The 19,289-nt window shown below is 34.2% G+C and overlaps 1 protein-coding gene and 2 pseudogenes across 2 annotated transcripts; 2 read left to right on the top strand and 1 right to left on the bottom strand.

Moving 5' to 3' along the window:
• The first annotated feature begins 737 nt into the window (after positions 1-737).
• On the top strand, positions 738-6,109 carry LOC120131612 (dihydrolipoyllysine-residue acetyltransferase component 2 of pyruvate dehydrogenase complex, mitochondrial-like). Of its 2 annotated transcripts, XM_039148567.1 has the most exons (20): positions 740-846; positions 929-993; positions 1,209-1,302; positions 1,570-1,643; positions 1,803-1,897; positions 1,989-2,029; positions 2,723-2,778; positions 2,859-2,933; positions 3,051-3,143; positions 3,358-3,591; positions 3,717-3,789; positions 3,982-4,082; positions 4,368-4,453; positions 4,533-4,608; positions 5,029-5,096; positions 5,189-5,255; positions 5,339-5,434; positions 5,514-5,616; positions 5,700-5,795; positions 5,880-6,109. In XM_039148567.1, the coding sequence occupies exons 2-20, from the start codon at positions 955-957 to the stop codon at positions 5,948-5,950; spliced, it is 1,638 nt and encodes a 545-aa protein (XP_039004498.1). In that variant the 5' UTR covers positions 740-846; positions 929-954; the 3' UTR covers positions 5,951-6,109. The 2 variants fall into 2 exon arrangements, with proteins under 2 accessions (XP_039004499.1, XP_039004498.1); XM_039148568.1 differs by having other exon boundaries at positions 738-993; positions 1,600-1,643.
• Positions 6,110-7,656: 1,547 nt separating this feature from the next.
• On the bottom strand, positions 7,657-8,399 carry LOC120131616 (annotated as a pseudogene).
• A 4,715-nt stretch (positions 8,400-13,114) lies between these two features.
• LOC120131614 lies at positions 13,115-15,857 on the top strand (annotated as a pseudogene).
• The last annotated feature ends 3,432 nt before the right edge of the window (positions 15,858-19,289 follow it).

The raw sequence follows: 19,289 nt of genomic DNA on the forward strand, positions 1-19,289 counted from the left end.
TTTCACTTTGATATATTTTTGGCTTAATACAAAAGTAAATGTTTGAACTATGCCTCGAAAAATGTTTTAATGTCTAAAGATTTTTTGTGTGCTAAAAATATGTACCTAATGTTTCAAACGTTATACTTTTAGGTGTTCTAATGTTAACTGCCATTAAATATATCAGTTAAATGACACGTATCATATTATGAGAATTTATTTTAAAAAATAAAAAACAGAAGACCCCCCTAAACAAACAATTCTAATCAAAACTCAAATATTCGACGACGACGATGATGGCCGTCGATTGTTTTAGTAAAAAGTTGGGATTTTGTAAATAAATTAATTTTTTAAATTAAAAATAATATTTTTATTATTAAAATTTTAAAAGTAAACGGTAGACATCTAAAAATATAAGCGAGAAAACGCTATATACATATTTTTAACTAAAAATTCTTTTAAGTATTAAAACATTTTTTAAACATAATTTATGCATTTATTTTTATTTTTATATTAAGCCTAAATTTTTAATCACTATATCACTCTCTTCGTGCTTAAAACAATACTAATATAGTTAGTAAGGTTGCACAGGGAACAAAAATTGCTGGTCAAATCTACGAAAGTGGGCGCCCGCCTAACAATCAAGCCCAAAACATGTAGAGCCAGCTTTCTTTCCACTTGAATCATCCTCTATAACGTAACTCACGGAACTTCGCTTAGATCCCCTAACCAGACCGTTTATTTCTCCCATCACACAAGTCCTCTGGCGATCACAAAAGCATAAAACCAAAGTAAAGGCAGCGATCGTTTTCCCTTCTATCTCTCTTTTACTTTCTTTTTTTAGATTCTTCTAAAAAAACTAGACAGGTATGTGAGATCTACTTTGTTTGATCTTTCTTCCCGAACGGTCTTAACCCTAACCTTCACATATTTATTCCACTTTTTTTAGTAGTTTGATTGGGAGCCAAGAGAATCATGGCTTATGCATCTCACATCATCAATCACTCTAGAAAGGTAACGCTCGAATTTTCTCAGTTCTCTTTACTCGATTCGTTTCTTTGTTTTAATGCTTACATCAGTTTTGGATTGAAATTTATGAATTTAATTGCTGATTCATCTTGAATATATAATTTTATTGATTATGGTTGAAATGATTTGTCTCTGTAATCTGTTATATCCTTTAATTATTTAATTTTTTGAACTTAACTTTTGAATTTTTGCTATTACAGTTAAGAAATGTTCCCAAATTAACGCGGCATGATCACGCCGTTTTGGTTCGTTGGTTTTCAAATGGAGCACAATCCTCTGTTTGCAAAAGAGAAGGTACTTATAAAGATGCAATGAGATAAAGAATGTTCTGTTTTCTGATTCCTCGTTTTCCACAATCCTTAAGCATAATTTCTGTTCTTAGGATTTTTGTTTAGTCTACTATGTTGACGTGCAAAAAGTGCTTCCAAAGCCTGCCGGCTAGCTTTTTCCTAATTAAGATAATATAATTACAATCTATAGGTTCTTTTCTGGTTTTAAAATCATAACAGAGTGGATGTTGTTTTGTTTATGTTATGTTAAGTGAAGTTGGTTATTATTTAGATGTTGCAAAGATCTGCCCAGTTGGTGCACCTGCAGAAAGAGAGATTGTATCCAAGTTTGTTGCTCGTAACCCTGTAAGTTCATCTTTCTATTACCCATTGGTGGAACAGTAAATTCGCAGTCTTGCATTTTTATTATTTTTCTTTCTTCAGCTGATTCCTCATTGTGCATGATTTTCTTAATTCAAGTTAAGATTCAGTTGGCCAACTGTCTGTTTAACATCATATCTGTAGGTATCATTTGGTTTATCTACAAACAATATTTCTAGGAAAACAATGAGATTGGGAATTCCAATGGGTGGTGTGGTATATAGCACAGAACTTCTATGGTATTCTTTTCAGCAGTTCATTGGAAGTTTCCTATTAATGTTTTCCTAATCGTTACAAGAACTTAAACCCCTTCCCTATGTCCGTTATCAGTTCGCAGGTGCTTTCAAGGAGAGGATTTGCATCCGATGCAGGTATGGGTTATTGTTTTAATTATAATGTATTGTTCTCTTAGGGATCCATTACTTGTCAAATGGTAATAAGTTTTGCACTTACCTGTGACTACCATGAGAATGTGTTTTAACTAATGAAACTGCAAGGGTCATTTTGAATTCCAAACTATGACTCTATTGATGTGTTTTCCATGGAAACTTCTATATTGAGACCAGAATTATCTGTGAGATTTTTTCATTCATTCTTGCTATCTCTTGCTCAGTACCCTTCTGACAAGAACCTCAGATAATAGGAATTTACCTGTTGGGTAATATATTTTGTATTACAAAACATCTTTATCTGGTATCCAAGTTGTGAAATGCGATTTATCTGCTTTTATGATTTGAGACACCCCATAACTACAGTTTATTATTCATTTCTACTTTACAAGGTAGTGCTATATGTTTTCTTATTTTTATTTTTGTTTTGCCAGTGCTCTTTCTTAGATAATGCTGAATTTAGTTAGCATGAATGGTTTTTCCAGTGTTTTTTGCTAGTCTAGAGGTTAGTATATTTATGGGTGGGCTCATGGTAGTTGTAATGATGATTGAAGGTTTTCTAAGTTGAACCCTGCTGCATTAATGATAGCCATAGGTGTTACTTGTTTGTTAAATGTTCCATTTTGTTATTGCATGACCTACTAAATATTGCTAAAATTCTTAAGTTGCTTTCAGGCCTTCCTCCTCACCAAGAGATTGGAATGCCTTCGCTCTCACCCACGATGACAGAGGTGTGAATCATTCTGAATCTTTCCAAAATATTGTAAAATATCGGCAGTATCCTTCTTAGCATGCCGTTTCCTAAATGCAGGGAAATATTGCAAGGTGGTTGAAGAAAGAGGGTGATAAGGTGACTCCTGGAGAAGTGTTGTGTGAAGTTGAAACAGTAAGGCATTCTCCTGTTTGTTGGCTACCTAGTAGCACCTGATGGGAGTTATCCTTTTTTTGCTGTCTTTGTATTAGAAATAGGATTTTGTTTATAACTTTATTTATTATTTGAAAGGATAAAGCAACTGTTGAGATGGAATGCATGGAAGAAGGCTATCTTGCTAAGATTATAAAGGGAGATGGGTCAAAAGAGATCAAAGTTGGTGAGGTATTGATATTGAGGATTATTGTGTATACGTTTATCTTTATTCATTTCTCATGGATTTGGGAATCGATTTGACTTAATAGTGGAGATGCATCTTGGCTCTGCATCTCTTAGATCTTCGTCTATTGCTTTTTTGCTCTCTGAATAATGCACAATTCATCTGTATATTTATGCAGCTAATGCTTGTTTTTTTTTTCCTTTTTTTGATTATATGTAGATAATTGCCATCACTGTTGAAGAGGAGGAAGATGTTGCAAAGTTCAAGGACTACAGTCCTCCAGCATCAGGTTCAGGGGCTCCTGCAGCAAAAGACTCAGCAGCACCTCCGCCACCGCCAAAGGAGACTGTTGAGCAACCAGTTCATTTACCGGAGCCCAAGCCTACCTCCTCTGCTTCAGAAGATCGTATTTTTGCAAGTCCTCTTGCTCGAAAATTGGCTGAAGATCACAAGGTTAGTGATATATGTGTTGTGACTGCAATTGTCTTGTTCTGTATCAAGATAAAACCTTAAGCTCGTAATCATTTCTATCCCAAATCTTTTAATAATTTTCTTTTTCTTCTTGGATGCAAATATAGGTACCACTATCAAGCATCAAAGGAACAGGTCCCGATGGACACATTGTAAAGGCTGATATTGAAGATTACTTGGGTATCATATTTATGTTCTACACTGTTTGATGCTGTTGCTATTTTGCTCAGCTGATAATTAATGCTACATAGTAAAGAATGTCTGTCTCCACCCCCACAATCCTTTTCTCTTTCAGAGATTCTTTAATAGTATTCTTTTTTATGTACTATTGTCACTTCTGTTGCTTACTGGAATGCTTTCCTTGTCATGTAGCTTCACGCGGAAAGGAAGTTCCTGCCCTGACTCCTAAGACAAAGGATGCAAAAATTGCATCTTTAGATTATGTGGACATCCCTCATTCTCAGATAAGAAAGGTATTTTACTCATGTATATTATTTTTATAAGTTTCATGAGAGTACAAGGCTGTCAAATAGAATTAAGCATTTCATCTATTTCTGAAAGGAGCATTCGATTGTAGCTAATGAAATTTCAAATTCTAGCTACCTTTTGGATTTCTTCACTCCTTTCATAAGAGTGCAAAGAAGTTGGTCTCCCCTCTCCATATCTTCTGTCCGGCTTCTTTTGTTGTTTCCCCATTTTGGATGTCTGTTACATAACCAATGTGCTTTATGAGCAACTTGTTCTACAAATTTTGACAGGTCACAGCATCACGCTTACTATTCTCGAAGCAGACTATCCCGCATTACTATTTAACAGTGGATACATGTGTTGACAAACTTATGCAGTAAGTGATATTGCGTCAATCTTGGGAAAAGGAAATTGATGATAGATTTGATAATGATAAACTGTTTCATTACATTCAGTTTGCGGAGCCAACTCAACTCATTACAGGAAGCATCAGGTGGAAAGCGTATATCTGTGAATGATCTTGTAATTAAGGTAGACAACTTCTATGCATTAGCTTTGAAATATACCTAGTTGTCCAGCATTTGATACTTTTGTTATGGTCTAAAGGTTTTTGTCAATATAAAGTGGATCTAACATGGCATTTCTTGATTAAGCTTCCAAGTACATAGTAAAACCATATTATGTCAAGTTCGCATCTCATGATGTTTTCTTGCTTTTCATCCTTGTAAGTTTTAACCCTTTTCCTGAAATTCTGTAATTCTTTTTTAAATAACAATTTTTTTTGGAAATATTCTGAAATTGCTGCTTTATGTATATGCTAGTCTAGCATTTTTGCAAGTAAAAAATTAGTGTGTATTCTTCTTTTCCCTATTGAACTGCCATTAGAATACCTCAACAAAAACATTTCAGATTTAATACACTTGGAAGGTAAAAATCGTTTGTCAATTACAGGCTGCTGCATTAGCTCTCCGAAAGGTTCCTCAGTGCAATAGTTCATGGACAGATGACTATATTCGTCAGTGAGTATAAATTACTTGCAAACTTTTTAAGTCTTGAGTGCATAATGGATTTGAAATATTGTTATGACATGCTTCTTTTGCTTCCATCACAGGTATAACAATGTGAATATTAATGTAGCTGTGCAGACAGACAATGGACTTTACGTCCCGGTTATCAGGGTGAGTTGCTTGCACTTCATGCTGTTCCATTCCTGTAATAATTTTCCAGTTAGCATTACCATAATTTGTTGTACATGTTGCAGGATGCTGATAAGAAAGGTTTGTCCTCAATTGCTGATGAGGTCAAGAAGGTGGCCCAAAAAGCCAAAGAGAACAGCTTAAAACCAGAAGATTATGAGGTAGAAATTGGTTTCATGTTACAATAATTGATGTTATGATCATCATCTGGATTATACACACGCTGGGTTTTCTTTGCAGGGAGGCACATTTACAGTGTCTAACTTGGGAGGGCCCTTTGGTATTAAGCAATTCTGTGCCATCATTAATCCTCCTCAGGCAGGAATTCTAGCTGTTGGGTCTGGTAAGAGTTGTCCTTGATTTTGCCCTATTTCAAGTCATAATCATTTCTGCTTCTTCATAATAGCTGGACTGTTCGGTTTGCAGCTGAGAAGAGGGTTATCCCTGGCTCAGGTCCTGACCAATTCAACTTTGCTTCATACATGTCTGTGACTCTAAGCTGTGATCATCGAGTTATTGATGGTAAGTGGTTTGGTTAGAATCCTAATAGATTATTACTGACCTGACTCAAAAATTTTACAATCGACTTGACTTGCTGTACTTTAGGTGCAATTGGTGCTGAATGGCTTAAAGCTTTCAAAGGCTACATTGAGAATCCAGAGTCGATGTTGCTTTAAATCAAATGTTTCTTTTTTTTTTTACACATTTTCTTTCTGTAATCAGTTTGCATGATGGAATGCAACACCGTTACATATATTCACGACCGATTTCATTCAGATTGTTGCTTAACCACATTAAAATTTTGTGGGAATAAGGGGGTTGAGAATTGAGGAACTAAACTGCGAGCTGTAATTTAACTTTTGCAGATACTTGGAATGATTTTTGGGTTAGGCTATTGTTATGCTGTACTGTTAAGAAATGTTCACCGAAGATGATGGTTTTGCATCAAAGATCCTTTAATCGTAGTAGCAACTCGGGCTCGATACATGATACAATGGTCGCAAGCCTTTAAGCCCCTTTTCATAGGGAAGATGCAACTTGTTTAAATAATACAACCCACAGATCTTTGATTTTCTTTTTATTTATATTTGGCTAAATACAAAAATAAGTGTTCGAATTATGTCTCAAAAAATGTTTGTGTTTAAAGAATTTTTTGCTAAAAATATGTGTATAATGTTTTAAACGTTATATTTTAAGGTGTTCGAACATTGACAGTTGTTAAATGTCTCTATTAAGTGATACGTGTCACATTCTGATAATTTTAAAATTTTATTTAAAGTAAACAAATTGTAAAAAGAAAAAAAACAGTAGCTTCAGCTCGTGCGCTCCCTAACCTCGTGCTCCCTCACTCCCCCCTTTCCCCTACACCCTTCCCTTTCCCATAACAGTCAGCAAGCTGATGGTGACCGTCACCGGTGTCAACATCGACATCAATTAAACCCTTATTGATATTTTATCGTAATATATCACCGTTTATCATGAATAAACATTCAAAGGTTCATTGGATATAATCATTGTTTTTAATTAATTATAGTCGATTTCGATTTTCACGAGCCACATTGTCGCCACAATTCTAACCACTATGTAATTCTAATCAAAATCTAACCGTTCAACGATGATGAAAGTCGAAGATGGCCGACGACCGTTTGGGTTAGGAAATTGAATTTGGAAATTTGAGATTTGAACTTTTGGGATTTTAGATTTAGAGATTTTTGGTCACTGTAAAGATGATAATTGATCGATAGGTGAATGGCAATGGGTGGGTGATCGTTCGACGATGACAATAGTGGTCGGAGATGGTCAAAGATTGTTGATAATGAGATTAAAATGAGAGATTTTAGTTTTTAGAGTTTTTTATAATTTCAATAAAAAAAATGGTTTATTTAAGAAAAAAACAATTTAGAATAATATTTTTATTATTAAAAATTTTTAAAAAATAAATATAAACACTTAAAAGTATAACTAAGAAAGCGTCATACATTTATTTTTAACTAAAATTTATTTAAACACTATAACATTTTTCGAGACATAATTCTAACGCTTCTATATTAAACCCCCTATATTTTGTGCTTCGGTTAACAAATCTCTCGAGTGAACACCAATTTCCCTGAAATAACGAATACAACCATGAAACATTTATCCTCCATTTCATCGTTTAAGTAAGCCGGTCAGCAACTGCCAAAACCAAGACAATGAGAAATTACAGATAACAATGCTGAAAATCTCTAATAATCCTAATATAGCATAGCAAGCCAGTTAAGATTGAGAGAGGTGGGGTAGGGGGGTGTAGTTACAACTTACAAGGATCATTCACAACGTGAACTTCACATATTAAAAATAAATTAGATTTCTCGGAAACCCATTGTTAAAGCAATTTCCCCCCATCAAGTTTAACCTACAGCTACAAGCAACCACCATAAATCAATTTAAAGAAATAACGAGAGTAAAAGTCTCTTTTTTTCTTTTCTTTTACCCCTTCTTTTAAATGGGCACGAATCTCTTCAACACGTGCTTCCCGGCGACCAGCACCCCTGCCGCCAACCCACCTAAAGCACCCACGACCGCAGCAGACCTCACCCCTCCCGCCGCAGGGCAAACAGCCCCGGTAGTGAGTCCTGCTGCCGCCACGCTACTCCATATATCGTCACGATCAATCACGGCGACAATTCCACTCTCCATGCCCGCGTAATCCAGGCCCACTACCCTGAATCTATTCCCTCACGACCGACCGGTATGACTGGCACCGTTTAAGATGCGGTTGATTTTCAACTTATAAGTATCTCCCTGCTCGAAATTTCTCATAGCCGAGAAGAATCCAACGCCTGCGCCGGATACCGAACCGCCTAAATAAGCGGAACCGGCGTAAAAGGTTAGGTTTTCTCCCCAAGAGCGGCGTTGGTGGAGGGATTCCTTGGCGAAGAGGAACTCTGGGGAAGTTGGGAGCTTGTACAGGTTTATGGGAACTTGAAGGTTTTGATCTTGGTATAGGTTATAAAGACGGCTGTTTGGATCGGTTTCAGGATCGGAGCCACAATGATGAGCCATTATTAAATGGTGAGGTGGGGGCACGAGACTTCCGAGTTAGGGTTTGGTTTTTTGGAAGAAAAAACTAAGCGAAGGGTTTAAGTTCTATATTTAGTTCCGGCGTTGGAAGTTCGACCAAGACCAAGATTCCACGTGTACGTTGGGTTTTTTTTACTTTTCATTGGCCGGTTTGGTCGCAAAGCCAGTCTATCAACATTTGCCCCTTTTAAAGAGGTTTTTTTAGCCCATTAGGTGAGACGGGCTAATTGTTTAACCCACTAGACTGAACAGATTTTTACTTCGGAATCTACGACAAAAACTTCGGTGCAAGGTAAACTCGTCATGTTGATGTGATAAATTTATTCGAAAAATATATTTAAATGGTCATAGGTAAGTGGGTCTCATGCGGATCAATATTATAATATATTTTTACGAATTCGTCATATTGACGTGACTAGTATGGTGAAAAGTAATTATTTTAATTCAATAATTAATTAAAAATTATAATAAATTAAAAAATGGAGTCGAGGTGACGAGTTCCCTTAGTATTTAAAATAAACTAGTCATTGGTCAACTTGCAATTTTTGAAATTTAGAATATAAAACCGTTGAAACTCGTCAAATCGATATGATAAGTTTTATCGAATTTTCTTTTTAAAAAATTAAAATAATTTATTATAATTTTTAAACTCATCCTTGATAGAATCATCAGTCACCTGAAATTCAGACTCCAACCATAGCAAATCGATGGTGGCATTTTTTCTAAAACTTCCTTAACTATAGCGAATCGGTTGTAATTGTTCTGTCTCACTAGTGTCACACCAATAATTGGAATGCCAAGTTGGTAAGCAACATCTTCCAACGTAATTTGTCGCTTCATCATTCGAAAAATGGAAAGCATGTCTTTCGGACCTCCAATGTTCAATAAACGCTTAAATCATTGTCAGATTCACCTTAAAATCATGAATAAATGTGGTTAGATACAATTTAGATTATTGCATATATATAATAATATGTTGATGAGGATCTCTAAGTGTCATTCATCGTTGTCGAATGCCCTGCTCTTCTTTCGAGGTGAGTTTGAACAAAGAAATATAAATATAATCAAGGCGTAACATTTTCAGGAATTTTTTTAAAAATACAAAATTTTCTCAATTTTCTCTTAACAATACACAATAAAAAACCTAACCCCAATCTCCTACTTATAACCTCAAACCCAACAACTATAATCAAGGCGAGATGAAGGACTGGTTTTCGGAATAATAACACGCCCAGGTGATGCTTTTGCAGATAATAGAATCCGAGGAGGACTCGGTGTTGTTGAAAACCACTGCATTCCCATTTTTCCATATTTGCCATAAAGTTGAGGCAAATAACGTAGGCCAAGGCATGTTCCAGGTGGAGTGCAATTCATGACATTGCAAATTTAACTGGATCCATTCAAAAATATTGTCATGAGTAAAGAAATGAGTGAGATTTGTGGGTAAAACCTGGCACCAGGCGTCGCGAGAAGATTGGGCAGTCCCTTAAGGTGTGAAGGATTGTTTCCATGGCTGCATTACAACAAGGACAGTATGGGGAATGAGCTACGGATCGACGACATCTTTCAACATTCGTCATTAGTGCTTTGTTATAAAATAGTACATTAACCAATTGACAATAAATAATAATTTTAAATATATTATTAAAAAGCATAACAAAAAAAAAAAAATTTGATTAAACTAGTAATAAATATTATGGTAGAATATACAAATGATTCCATTTATAGGATATTGCTTTGTTAAGTCCCTTAACTATTAAAAGTTATAAAATGGTCTCCGACTATAGTGCGTTGTTTTGTCGAGTCCCTCGACTATTAAAAGGTAAAAAATAGTCACCCGACTATTCATTATGTTCCAAACTTGTCATTTTCTATTAAAAAATTGATGATAATCTGAGCTACATGTTGACCTATTAACTTGGATATGATAAGATATGATCTCATAATCTCAAACGACTATCATATCTCAGTCAGCATGTTAACGTCCAGCTTAGACAACCGTTAAATTTTTAACGGAAAATGACGAATTTAGAATATAATGAATAGTCGGGTGACCATTTTATAACTTTCATTAGTTGATGGCCTCAACAAAACAATGTTCTATAGTCGAATGATCATTTTGTAACTTTTAATATTCAAATCTTTCAACAAAACAATATCCTATAGTCGAGAGACCATTTGTGCATTTTACCATAAATATTAAATCAATTTTAAAGTTTATCATTCGGTTCATTTAAATTATCATTTAAAAAGTTAATAAGACATGCATGAACCAAACAACTTAATAGTCAATAAATTGTTGTTATATGTTGAGGTTTTTGATTTAAGATCTACACATGCATGGATGCATGAACATCTATTGTAAAATGATTAAGTTTATTTTAAATAATACTAATATCTTATATTAATAAAAAAAATTAACAAAATATATCAAATGAGTTTACATCCAAATTCACCTCTAAGCGAACATCCAAATCTTTAAATAAGTTATTATTATATATATTATGTCTGTCTATTAGTAAGTGTAGCTTGTAATACACCGTATGGTCTCAAAATCAAAGGATCCCGCGTTTGGAAAAGTCTGCTAACCCAAAAATTATTTTTCCTGTTGTATGCACGCTTAAAGAAAATTCAGTGAAAAAAAATGATTTTATATACTTAAAGTTTTCTTTTTTTAAGAAATAATTGTAATATAATAATTTTTTATATTTTCTAATTGTGTTATAATAAAGTATTTTAGGGGTTTTTATTTTAAAAAGTAGCACGAGACATCTATATCTTTTGGGACGAGTTTCACATAAATATAAAATTATACTTAATGTTTAACAGTGTAGACACAAAAATGAATTAATTGTTTTCATTTTCTTTCTTTATATATTACAACATCATTTAATTTAGAGTAAACTATGTATTTAATATCTAAATTATCATATTTGACCTTAGTATTTAAATTTTTAATTTTTCAAAATCATACATAACATTTAGTCTTTGTTTCATTTTAGTACCCGCCATTAAAAGCTTCAGGCATTTAGTACCTAAACTATCAATTTTGATCTATTTTAATACCTAAACTATTATTATTTTTTTTAAAAACTCAACGTTAAATTTTAAACGAGATACTAAAATAAAATAAAAACTAGATTTTAAATATGATTTTGAAAAAATTAAAAATTAAATTACTAAAACGAAGATCAATGGGTAATTTACCCTTTCATTTAATACACTAAAATTATAGATCACAGTTTTTATCGTACTTACAGACCTAATGAAATGGATATTAAGGGGCTGTTTGTTTGTCTCTTAATGGAATCATTCAACGTTGAATGTTGAACCGTTCAGTATTCAGCGCGTTTGTTTCGCACCTCTGAATGATTCAGTGCTGACTGATTCAGCAAAACAGTGTTGAATGATTCAGCACAAAAGTATATTCTGAATGATTCAGAGCCATTATCAAACAGTATACCACATTCAGAGCTAATTCATACAGAGCTTTTGAATCATTTAGCATTTGAATCATTCAACGCTTAATCATTCTGAAATAAACAAACAACCCCTAAATCTTAACAACACATAACGAAAGACATCATTATATAACATCATCATCAGTCATCATATCACAAATATAAACAAAAAAAACATTTAAAAACTCACCTATACTAAAATATTAAAAAATCATCTAAAATCACATAAGTTCATAAATCATTTACTTATTATATTATCATTAACCAATGGAGCCATAAAACACCATATTGTCACATATCATGAAATCAAACATTATGGTTAAGAATCAAATATTATTTTACACAAAAAATATAAAATCAAATAGTTATATTTATAGATGCATGTATTAGTGATTCAGGGAAAAAATACTATTACCTAATTATTTTAGATTATTCGAAGAAGTATCATTTAATTTTGAATAGGCCAATTTAATATATCCACTTTCTTTTTAATTTATATAAGAAAATGCTATAGGAAGGAACGAGGAAGAAGGACAAGAACTTTGAAAAGAAGAAGATTGAAAAATGGCCAAAAAATAAGAAAAGAAACAGAGATGGATTGGATGGGGTACAAATATATTAATGGGTATGGGTCTGACTTTTCAGAGGAGACGTGTCCCACCTCAAAGTTTGCCCCATCAAAAATCATGGGGTAAGATGTCTTTATGTAAGCACTGTCCTAAGCACTACCTGTCTTAAAAGCATTCAATGATGTAAGATAATTACATGTATACGTGTCCCCCTAAAGGAGTTTATGGTAAAAAAAAAAATCCATTCCCCCAACACATTATTCCTTTCCTTTTCCTCTCCTCCCCCTGATCCTAAGCCTCAGCCTCCCCCAAGCCCAGAACATAGCAAACAATCTAGGGGAATAACAAAAGGAGGCTTCTTGTGTTTAGGTGCCCTTCATTTTCTACTGGTAAGCATCCTTTTAATAAATTTCTTCAAATACCTTCGAGATATATATATGTATATGTATTCCTTTGGTTTAAGGGCTAAAGGTCAACCTTTTAGTACATCTCCAGGATCTTTTTTAGAAGCTTCTTCCTAAAGATACATAATTCTGGTAGGTCTTGTTGTATGGGGTGGTTGTGTTTGTTGGAAGGAGGGGGAGAAAGAGAGTGAAAGAGACCCTTGGCTGAGATGGGTTTGCCTTAGATCCAGGAAACTCAACTTGTATGTACCAAAAAGATAACCTTTTTAGGGCTTCCCCAGTGGTTAACTGTGCTTGTTTTTGCTTTTCATAGGTTCTTTCACATGACAACTTTTGCTTTTTGTGGTTTTATTACAGATAAAGCTTTGAACTTGGTGTTTCCATTTTTTGTTTTATAATTTGTTAAAAAAGGGTAGGTGGTGTGGACAGGTTTTAATTACCTTCTTTCTCAAAAGGTGAAGAATCATGATAATTTGTGATTATGGTTTGAATTTTCATTCAATATAAGGGTTGATCCGTTGTGCTTATTTGCCAGATCTGGTTAGTCCTATATTCATTTCTGCCTGCATTTAACTCGTGCCCCTTCTAAAAGCTTTAATCTTGGTGGTTTACTGTTTCTTTAGTACTCTGAACATTTATTATGAACATATTGTAGGGTCTTTGAAATTCATTGTAACGGAGGAAGTATTGATAGAACCCAATGACTTGTTCCCAAGTTTGTTGCCGTAAGGTGGTAGTTGAAGATGAATGGTAAATCGTGGTTCACTCTTTAGAGATTTTAAGTCGTAATTGTGGAGTAGAGGCAGGAATTGATGGAAGAGATGTCTCTGGCAGTTGCCGAAACGCTTAGTTTAGGTAACTCTGTGTGTGAGAACTCTGGACTCACAGCTCATGTGGAAATCGCAACGATCAAGCTCGTAACCGATGCTGCAAACTTGCTGTCTGATACTGCAAAGGTCGTTTCTCAAGAATTTATTTCTAGCAGCTATGGAAATTGTGAAGACGATAAGGATAAGGTTAACTTGGTGGTGATGTCGGAGGGTGATGGGGAAAAAGCTGATTTGTATAAGATGTTACGAGAGAACAGAAATAGATCGGTCGCTACTAGTGAATCGATGGCTCAGGAAAGTGAGGAAGATGAAAATTTGTCAGTGGACAATAATGGAATTATAAATGAAGGGTTGCTAGTTTTAAATGCAGGTTCTGATATAAGCTTGCAAAATGCGGAAATTGAAAGTGGTCGAATTCTCGCTAAGGCTATTATATTGGGAGAGTCAAGCATCGAGCAGGTGCCTACAGCTGAAGTTCTTATTACAGCAGTGGATCCGGATGCAAAGATTTCTGAGGGGTTTAATTTAAAGGCTTCTGAAGTGGTAATTCAACTGCCAAATGAAAAGAATCTCAATAGAGGTTGCCGGAGTGTTTTTTGAGTTGGATTGTATACCCCTTTGGGGTTCAGTGTCTATTATCGGAAAAAGACCGGAAATGGAAGATGCTGTTGCTGTTATACCTCGGTTTATAAAGATTCCGATCAAAATGCTTATTGGTGATCGTGTTTTTAATGGAATCAGTCAAAGTCTGACTGACCTTACTGGACACTTTTTCGGTGTTTATGATGGCCATGGTGGCTCACAGGTACAACATTCTTCCAAAATCCCGGTTTTGCATTTTAGCTCTATTTTTTAAGAAGTTTCGAACATTCTTGAATTAAATGGTGGATGCTATCTATATGTTTTTTATGGCAATTTGAATGACTGCATAGTGCAGCATTTTTGTTCTTCTGATTGTAGCGACTTCTTGATCAATTCATCATTTTCTTGCTTGTTCACCTTATCGGAATCTCATGCAGGTGGCAAACTATTGTCGTGATCGTATCCATGTGGCTTTGGCAGAAGAGATTGGGAGCATTAAAGACAATTTAATTGACGACACTAGTAAGGAAAATCGACAAGCACTGTGGGAGAAGACATTTACTAGTTGCTTTTTAAAGGTTGATGACGAGATCGGAGGAAAAGTTAGCAGAGACAATGAAGATCCTTCTGGTGCTAGTTTTGAACCCATTGCCCCCGAAACTGTTGGATCAACTGCTGTGGTTGCCTTGGTTTGTTCGTCGCATATCGTTGTTGCTAACTGCGGTGATTCAAGAGCAGTCTTGTGTCATGGCAAAGAAGCCATGGTATTGTCTAGTGATCACAAAGTAAGACAATTTAAAGTCTTCGTGTTTTCTGCTAATAAATAAAACAAGTTTTTCGTTCCCTGAAACCATCACGTTGCTTTATTGATTTGCAGCCGAACAGAGAGGATGAGTATGCAAGGATCGAGGCATCAGGAGGCAAAGTTATACAGTGGAACGGACATCGTGTATTCGGCGTTCTTGCGATGTCAAGGTCCATTGGTATGTTTATTTCTCTCATACTTTGACCTAATCCGCCGCCTCTCCCGGGGATAGAAGAAGTAATAGTGCAAATGCGAAGTATTCCATTTCATTTCGAGATGCGAATGCTTGATCTTTATCGTACTTGTTTGATACATGGAACTTTGAGTATAGTGTTGCATTTACAATTTTCCCTCATGTTAATTCACACAGGTGACAGATATTTGAAACGGTGGATTATTCCGGAACCGGAAGTTATGTTTATTCCTCGAGCTAGAGAAGATGAATGTTTGATTTTAGCCAGCGATGGGTTGTGGGATGTGATATCAAATGACGAAGCTTGTGAGGTGGCTCGACGGCGAATCCTGCTCTGGCACAAAAGGAACGGTGTTCCGTCTCTGGTCGAAAGAGGCAAAGGAGTCGACCCTGCCGCGCAGGCCGCAGCCGAATACCTTTCGATGCTGGCCATCCAAAAAGGTAGCAGGGACAACATCTCTGTAATCGTTGTAGACTTGAAAGCGCAGAGGAAGTTCAAGAGCAAATCATAATCGATGTCTGTCTCCAACCATCTAAAATCAAGGCTCCATAATAGCCGACAAATTAGACGGAGAGTACTAATGAAATACATAGCTCCGGTCCATTACTTTTTCTTATGGGCTTAATGTGTGTACAAGAACAGAAAATGCGTCTCGTAGAAGTGTTGTTGACTGCCATATTGCCTGTGTTTTGGTATAAATGGTACCAAGCTTTTATGCTTTACACACACACACACGCATTGAGATAACAGTTGAAGTTATCATCCCTTACAAGCTAATTGGTTGGGTAGGTTTTGAAGAGGTTGCTGCTCTTGCTTTATGCTTTCAACCAACCTTGCTTTGATCCGAGCCTGCTCAATGCTTTGCTTCAAACTCACGGCAAAGGCAGATGTGACGCCGCTCTCGAACAATGCTTCGGCTTTTTACCGGTATCTGATATTCACTTCAAGTCTATTTGTAAATAATGTATCACTGATTATTTTTGGGGTCAGGGACGGAAGCAAAATTTATAGGGAAAGTTATATTAGAAAAAGTAAAATTATTCAATAGGGTTATAATTTCAAAATATTTTCTTTTAAAAAAAATCATATTCTAATAGTAATGTGTTTAATATTTGTAAAAAAATATATTAACCGAGTATTAATTTTGGTTGGTTAAATTTTAATTAATTTAATTAAAAAATATTTAAAACGAGTATTAATAGTTAAAAAATACTTTATATTCTTAAATAATTATTTTCCTTTTTCTTATTTTCTTATCATTTCCATTAAAAGTCTTATTTTAAAATTTTAAATCACTTTTTAAATTAATAATTGATCGGCATATGCTAACAAATGATCTGATCGATTTTGATCATTAGTTAAAATATTAATTGTATTTGATCTCTTAGGTTATCAATTTATTTGGGTTTAATCACTCGACTTTTAACTTTCGTTATCGCCTTAACAAAAGTGTTACATGATAATTAGAAAAAAATCCCATAATTTTTTTAAAATATCCACGTTGCACGTGTTCTTCTTCATCATCATTTTTAGTAGTAAAACACATTATAACACACATACATTTCATACGAACAAATACAGGGACGGGTTAGGATTAGATATAGATAGAGATCGAAATATTAAAGAAAAATAAAATGATTTATTAGGTATTTAAATTTATAATTCAGAAAATAATATCTAATTTGTCTAATAATTAAATTTAAAATGACTTAAATTATTATTAGACAAAAAAAACTAAGAACATTAGATTATCATTCATTTTTTTTGTAACCACCGGTTTTTAATCTATTGGTCAATTAATTCGGATCAGATATTATAGAGGTGAGGACGAACAAAATAATTGATCGGTTTCCAATCTTAAATCACTTTTTAAATTAATAATTGATCGGCATATATTAACAAATGACGGTTAGAATGCGCCTACATACAGAGAACAAAGTAATTGGGGTAAACTGTATGAATACTGTTTATGTATTCGATCTGATGAATCTTGATCATCGGTTAAAAAATTAATTACATTTCATCTCTTATATTATCAATTTATTTAAGTTTAGTCCCTCAACTTTTAACTTTAGTTGTCACCTTAACAAAAGTGTTACATGATAATTAGAAATAAAAAAAAGGAATCCCATAAAAAATTAAAAAGAAATCCACGTTGCATCATTTTTAGTAGTAAAACACACTATAACACACGCACATTTCATGCGCACATATATAGGGATAGTGTTAGGATTAGATATAGACAGAGATCGAAATATTAAAGAAAAAATATAATGATTTATTGTGTATTTAAATTTATAATTCAGAAAATAATGTATAATTTATCTAATAATTAAATTTATAATGACCTAAAATTTTATTTGACAAAAAATTCAGAACATTGAATTATCATTCTTTTTTTTTTGTATAATCACTGGTTTTCAATATATTGTTCAACTAATTTGGAACGGGTACTGCAGAGTTGAGGGTGACCCTCTCAACCCAATCGAACCACTAACTTTGCTTAAGGGATTTAATGCCTCATCTCGCTAGACTAACCGATTGTTGGTATTGGATTATCATTATTTAGTTCGCCCCTACTTGATTAAAAATCTAATAAATTCGTATATTTCTTAATTTAAATACTTATTTTTACATTAACTAAAATACTATTAGATCAAAATCTATCAAATATAAAATAATTTTACAGGGTCAGACCCCTTTAAGCCGTAAAGGATTCCACCCTGGATAGAGAGAATGTTGTTTTTATTATTTGATCAATGCCAGAATCAAAGTTAATCATTAGGTCCCAGTCGCCAAGACTAGTAGAGGTCGCAAATCCTTAAAAATTTAAAAAATTATAATTTAGAACTCTAAAATTTTTAGAAATTCATATTAATTTTTAAATTTTTTATATATTCTTAATTAAATCCCTCTCATTGTTTTTAAAAATTCTTATTAAGGCTTTTAATTTTTTTAAAAATTGAGTTATACCCCTATTTTTTTTAAAAAAATGTAAATTGAACCCTTAATTTTTTTTTAAAATTTCAAATTAAACTCACAAATTCTATCACCAACTTCCGCGACCACTAACTGCAAAGTCGATCACAAAACAATATACAAAATCATAGACGCATTCCAATCCAAAAGCAAGTCCCGAACAATCATAAAGTGGCACCTAATATTTACAAGCAACCCGTTTTCATTTCCAAAGACAAGCAACTCATCACCATTGTAGGTGTCCAAGTTGAGCATACTATTCTTACATGGAACGACACCGCTACCAAAATCGATCATCACCTGAAAAATAATAGACCCTTACTTTTATAATTTTCTTATCTGGGTGTCTTCTTCAATCACACTACTGGAATTAACAAGAGATCCAAACTACATTAACTAAAGTAATAATGATAATTTGGGATCTGCCATATTTTTCACTTTTTTTTATAAAGTCAGGTTATATGTTCCCTCTCTTTTTCTCACATCCCACTTCATAAATATCACTCTCACACTCTCCATTCATCTTTGAGCTTTCTACCCTCTGTTTCTTTAGTCAAATACGACAATTTGGTGTATTACCTGCTTGCTTTCTTTGCTTCTCATTTTTCGAGCTGTTGAAGCTAAAATCCTTGGTGTTTACTCCGGTGACACTCGGGAAAGTACTCATGCCACTTTCTATGGTGACAGTGTGCCCCTGAAACAATGGATAATTCAAAAAAAATTCTCCTTTTTTATTATTTAAACCAAGAAAATGCTTTAAACCTTGTTTTAATGATTTTTAGGTGGAGCTTGTGGCTATAGAAACCTTTACAGCCAAGGGTATGGAGTCAACACAACAGCTTTGAGCACTGCTCTTTTCAACAATAGGTTCAGTTGTGGTGAATGTTTTGAGATCAAATGCGCCAGTGATCCATAATGGTAATCCTTTCATTTTCATCACCGCAATCAATTTTTACCCTCCCAATTATACTTTTTCCAGAGACAATGGCAACTGGCGCAATCATCCTCACCCGCAATTCGATTTCGCCATGCCCATGTTCCTTAAGATTGTCGACATTGTCCCAGTCTCTTACCACTGGTAAATAAGAATACTTTTTTAATCGGTTGAGTTTCCAGCGATATCTAAGAA

Source organism: Hibiscus syriacus, unplaced genomic scaffold (assembly GCF_006381635.1).
Source record: "Hibiscus syriacus cultivar Baekdansim isolate YM2019G1 unplaced genomic scaffold, ASM638163v2 tig00110556_pilon, whole genome shotgun sequence".
Classification (NCBI taxonomy): domain Eukaryota; kingdom Viridiplantae; phylum Streptophyta; class Magnoliopsida; order Malvales; family Malvaceae; genus Hibiscus; species Hibiscus syriacus.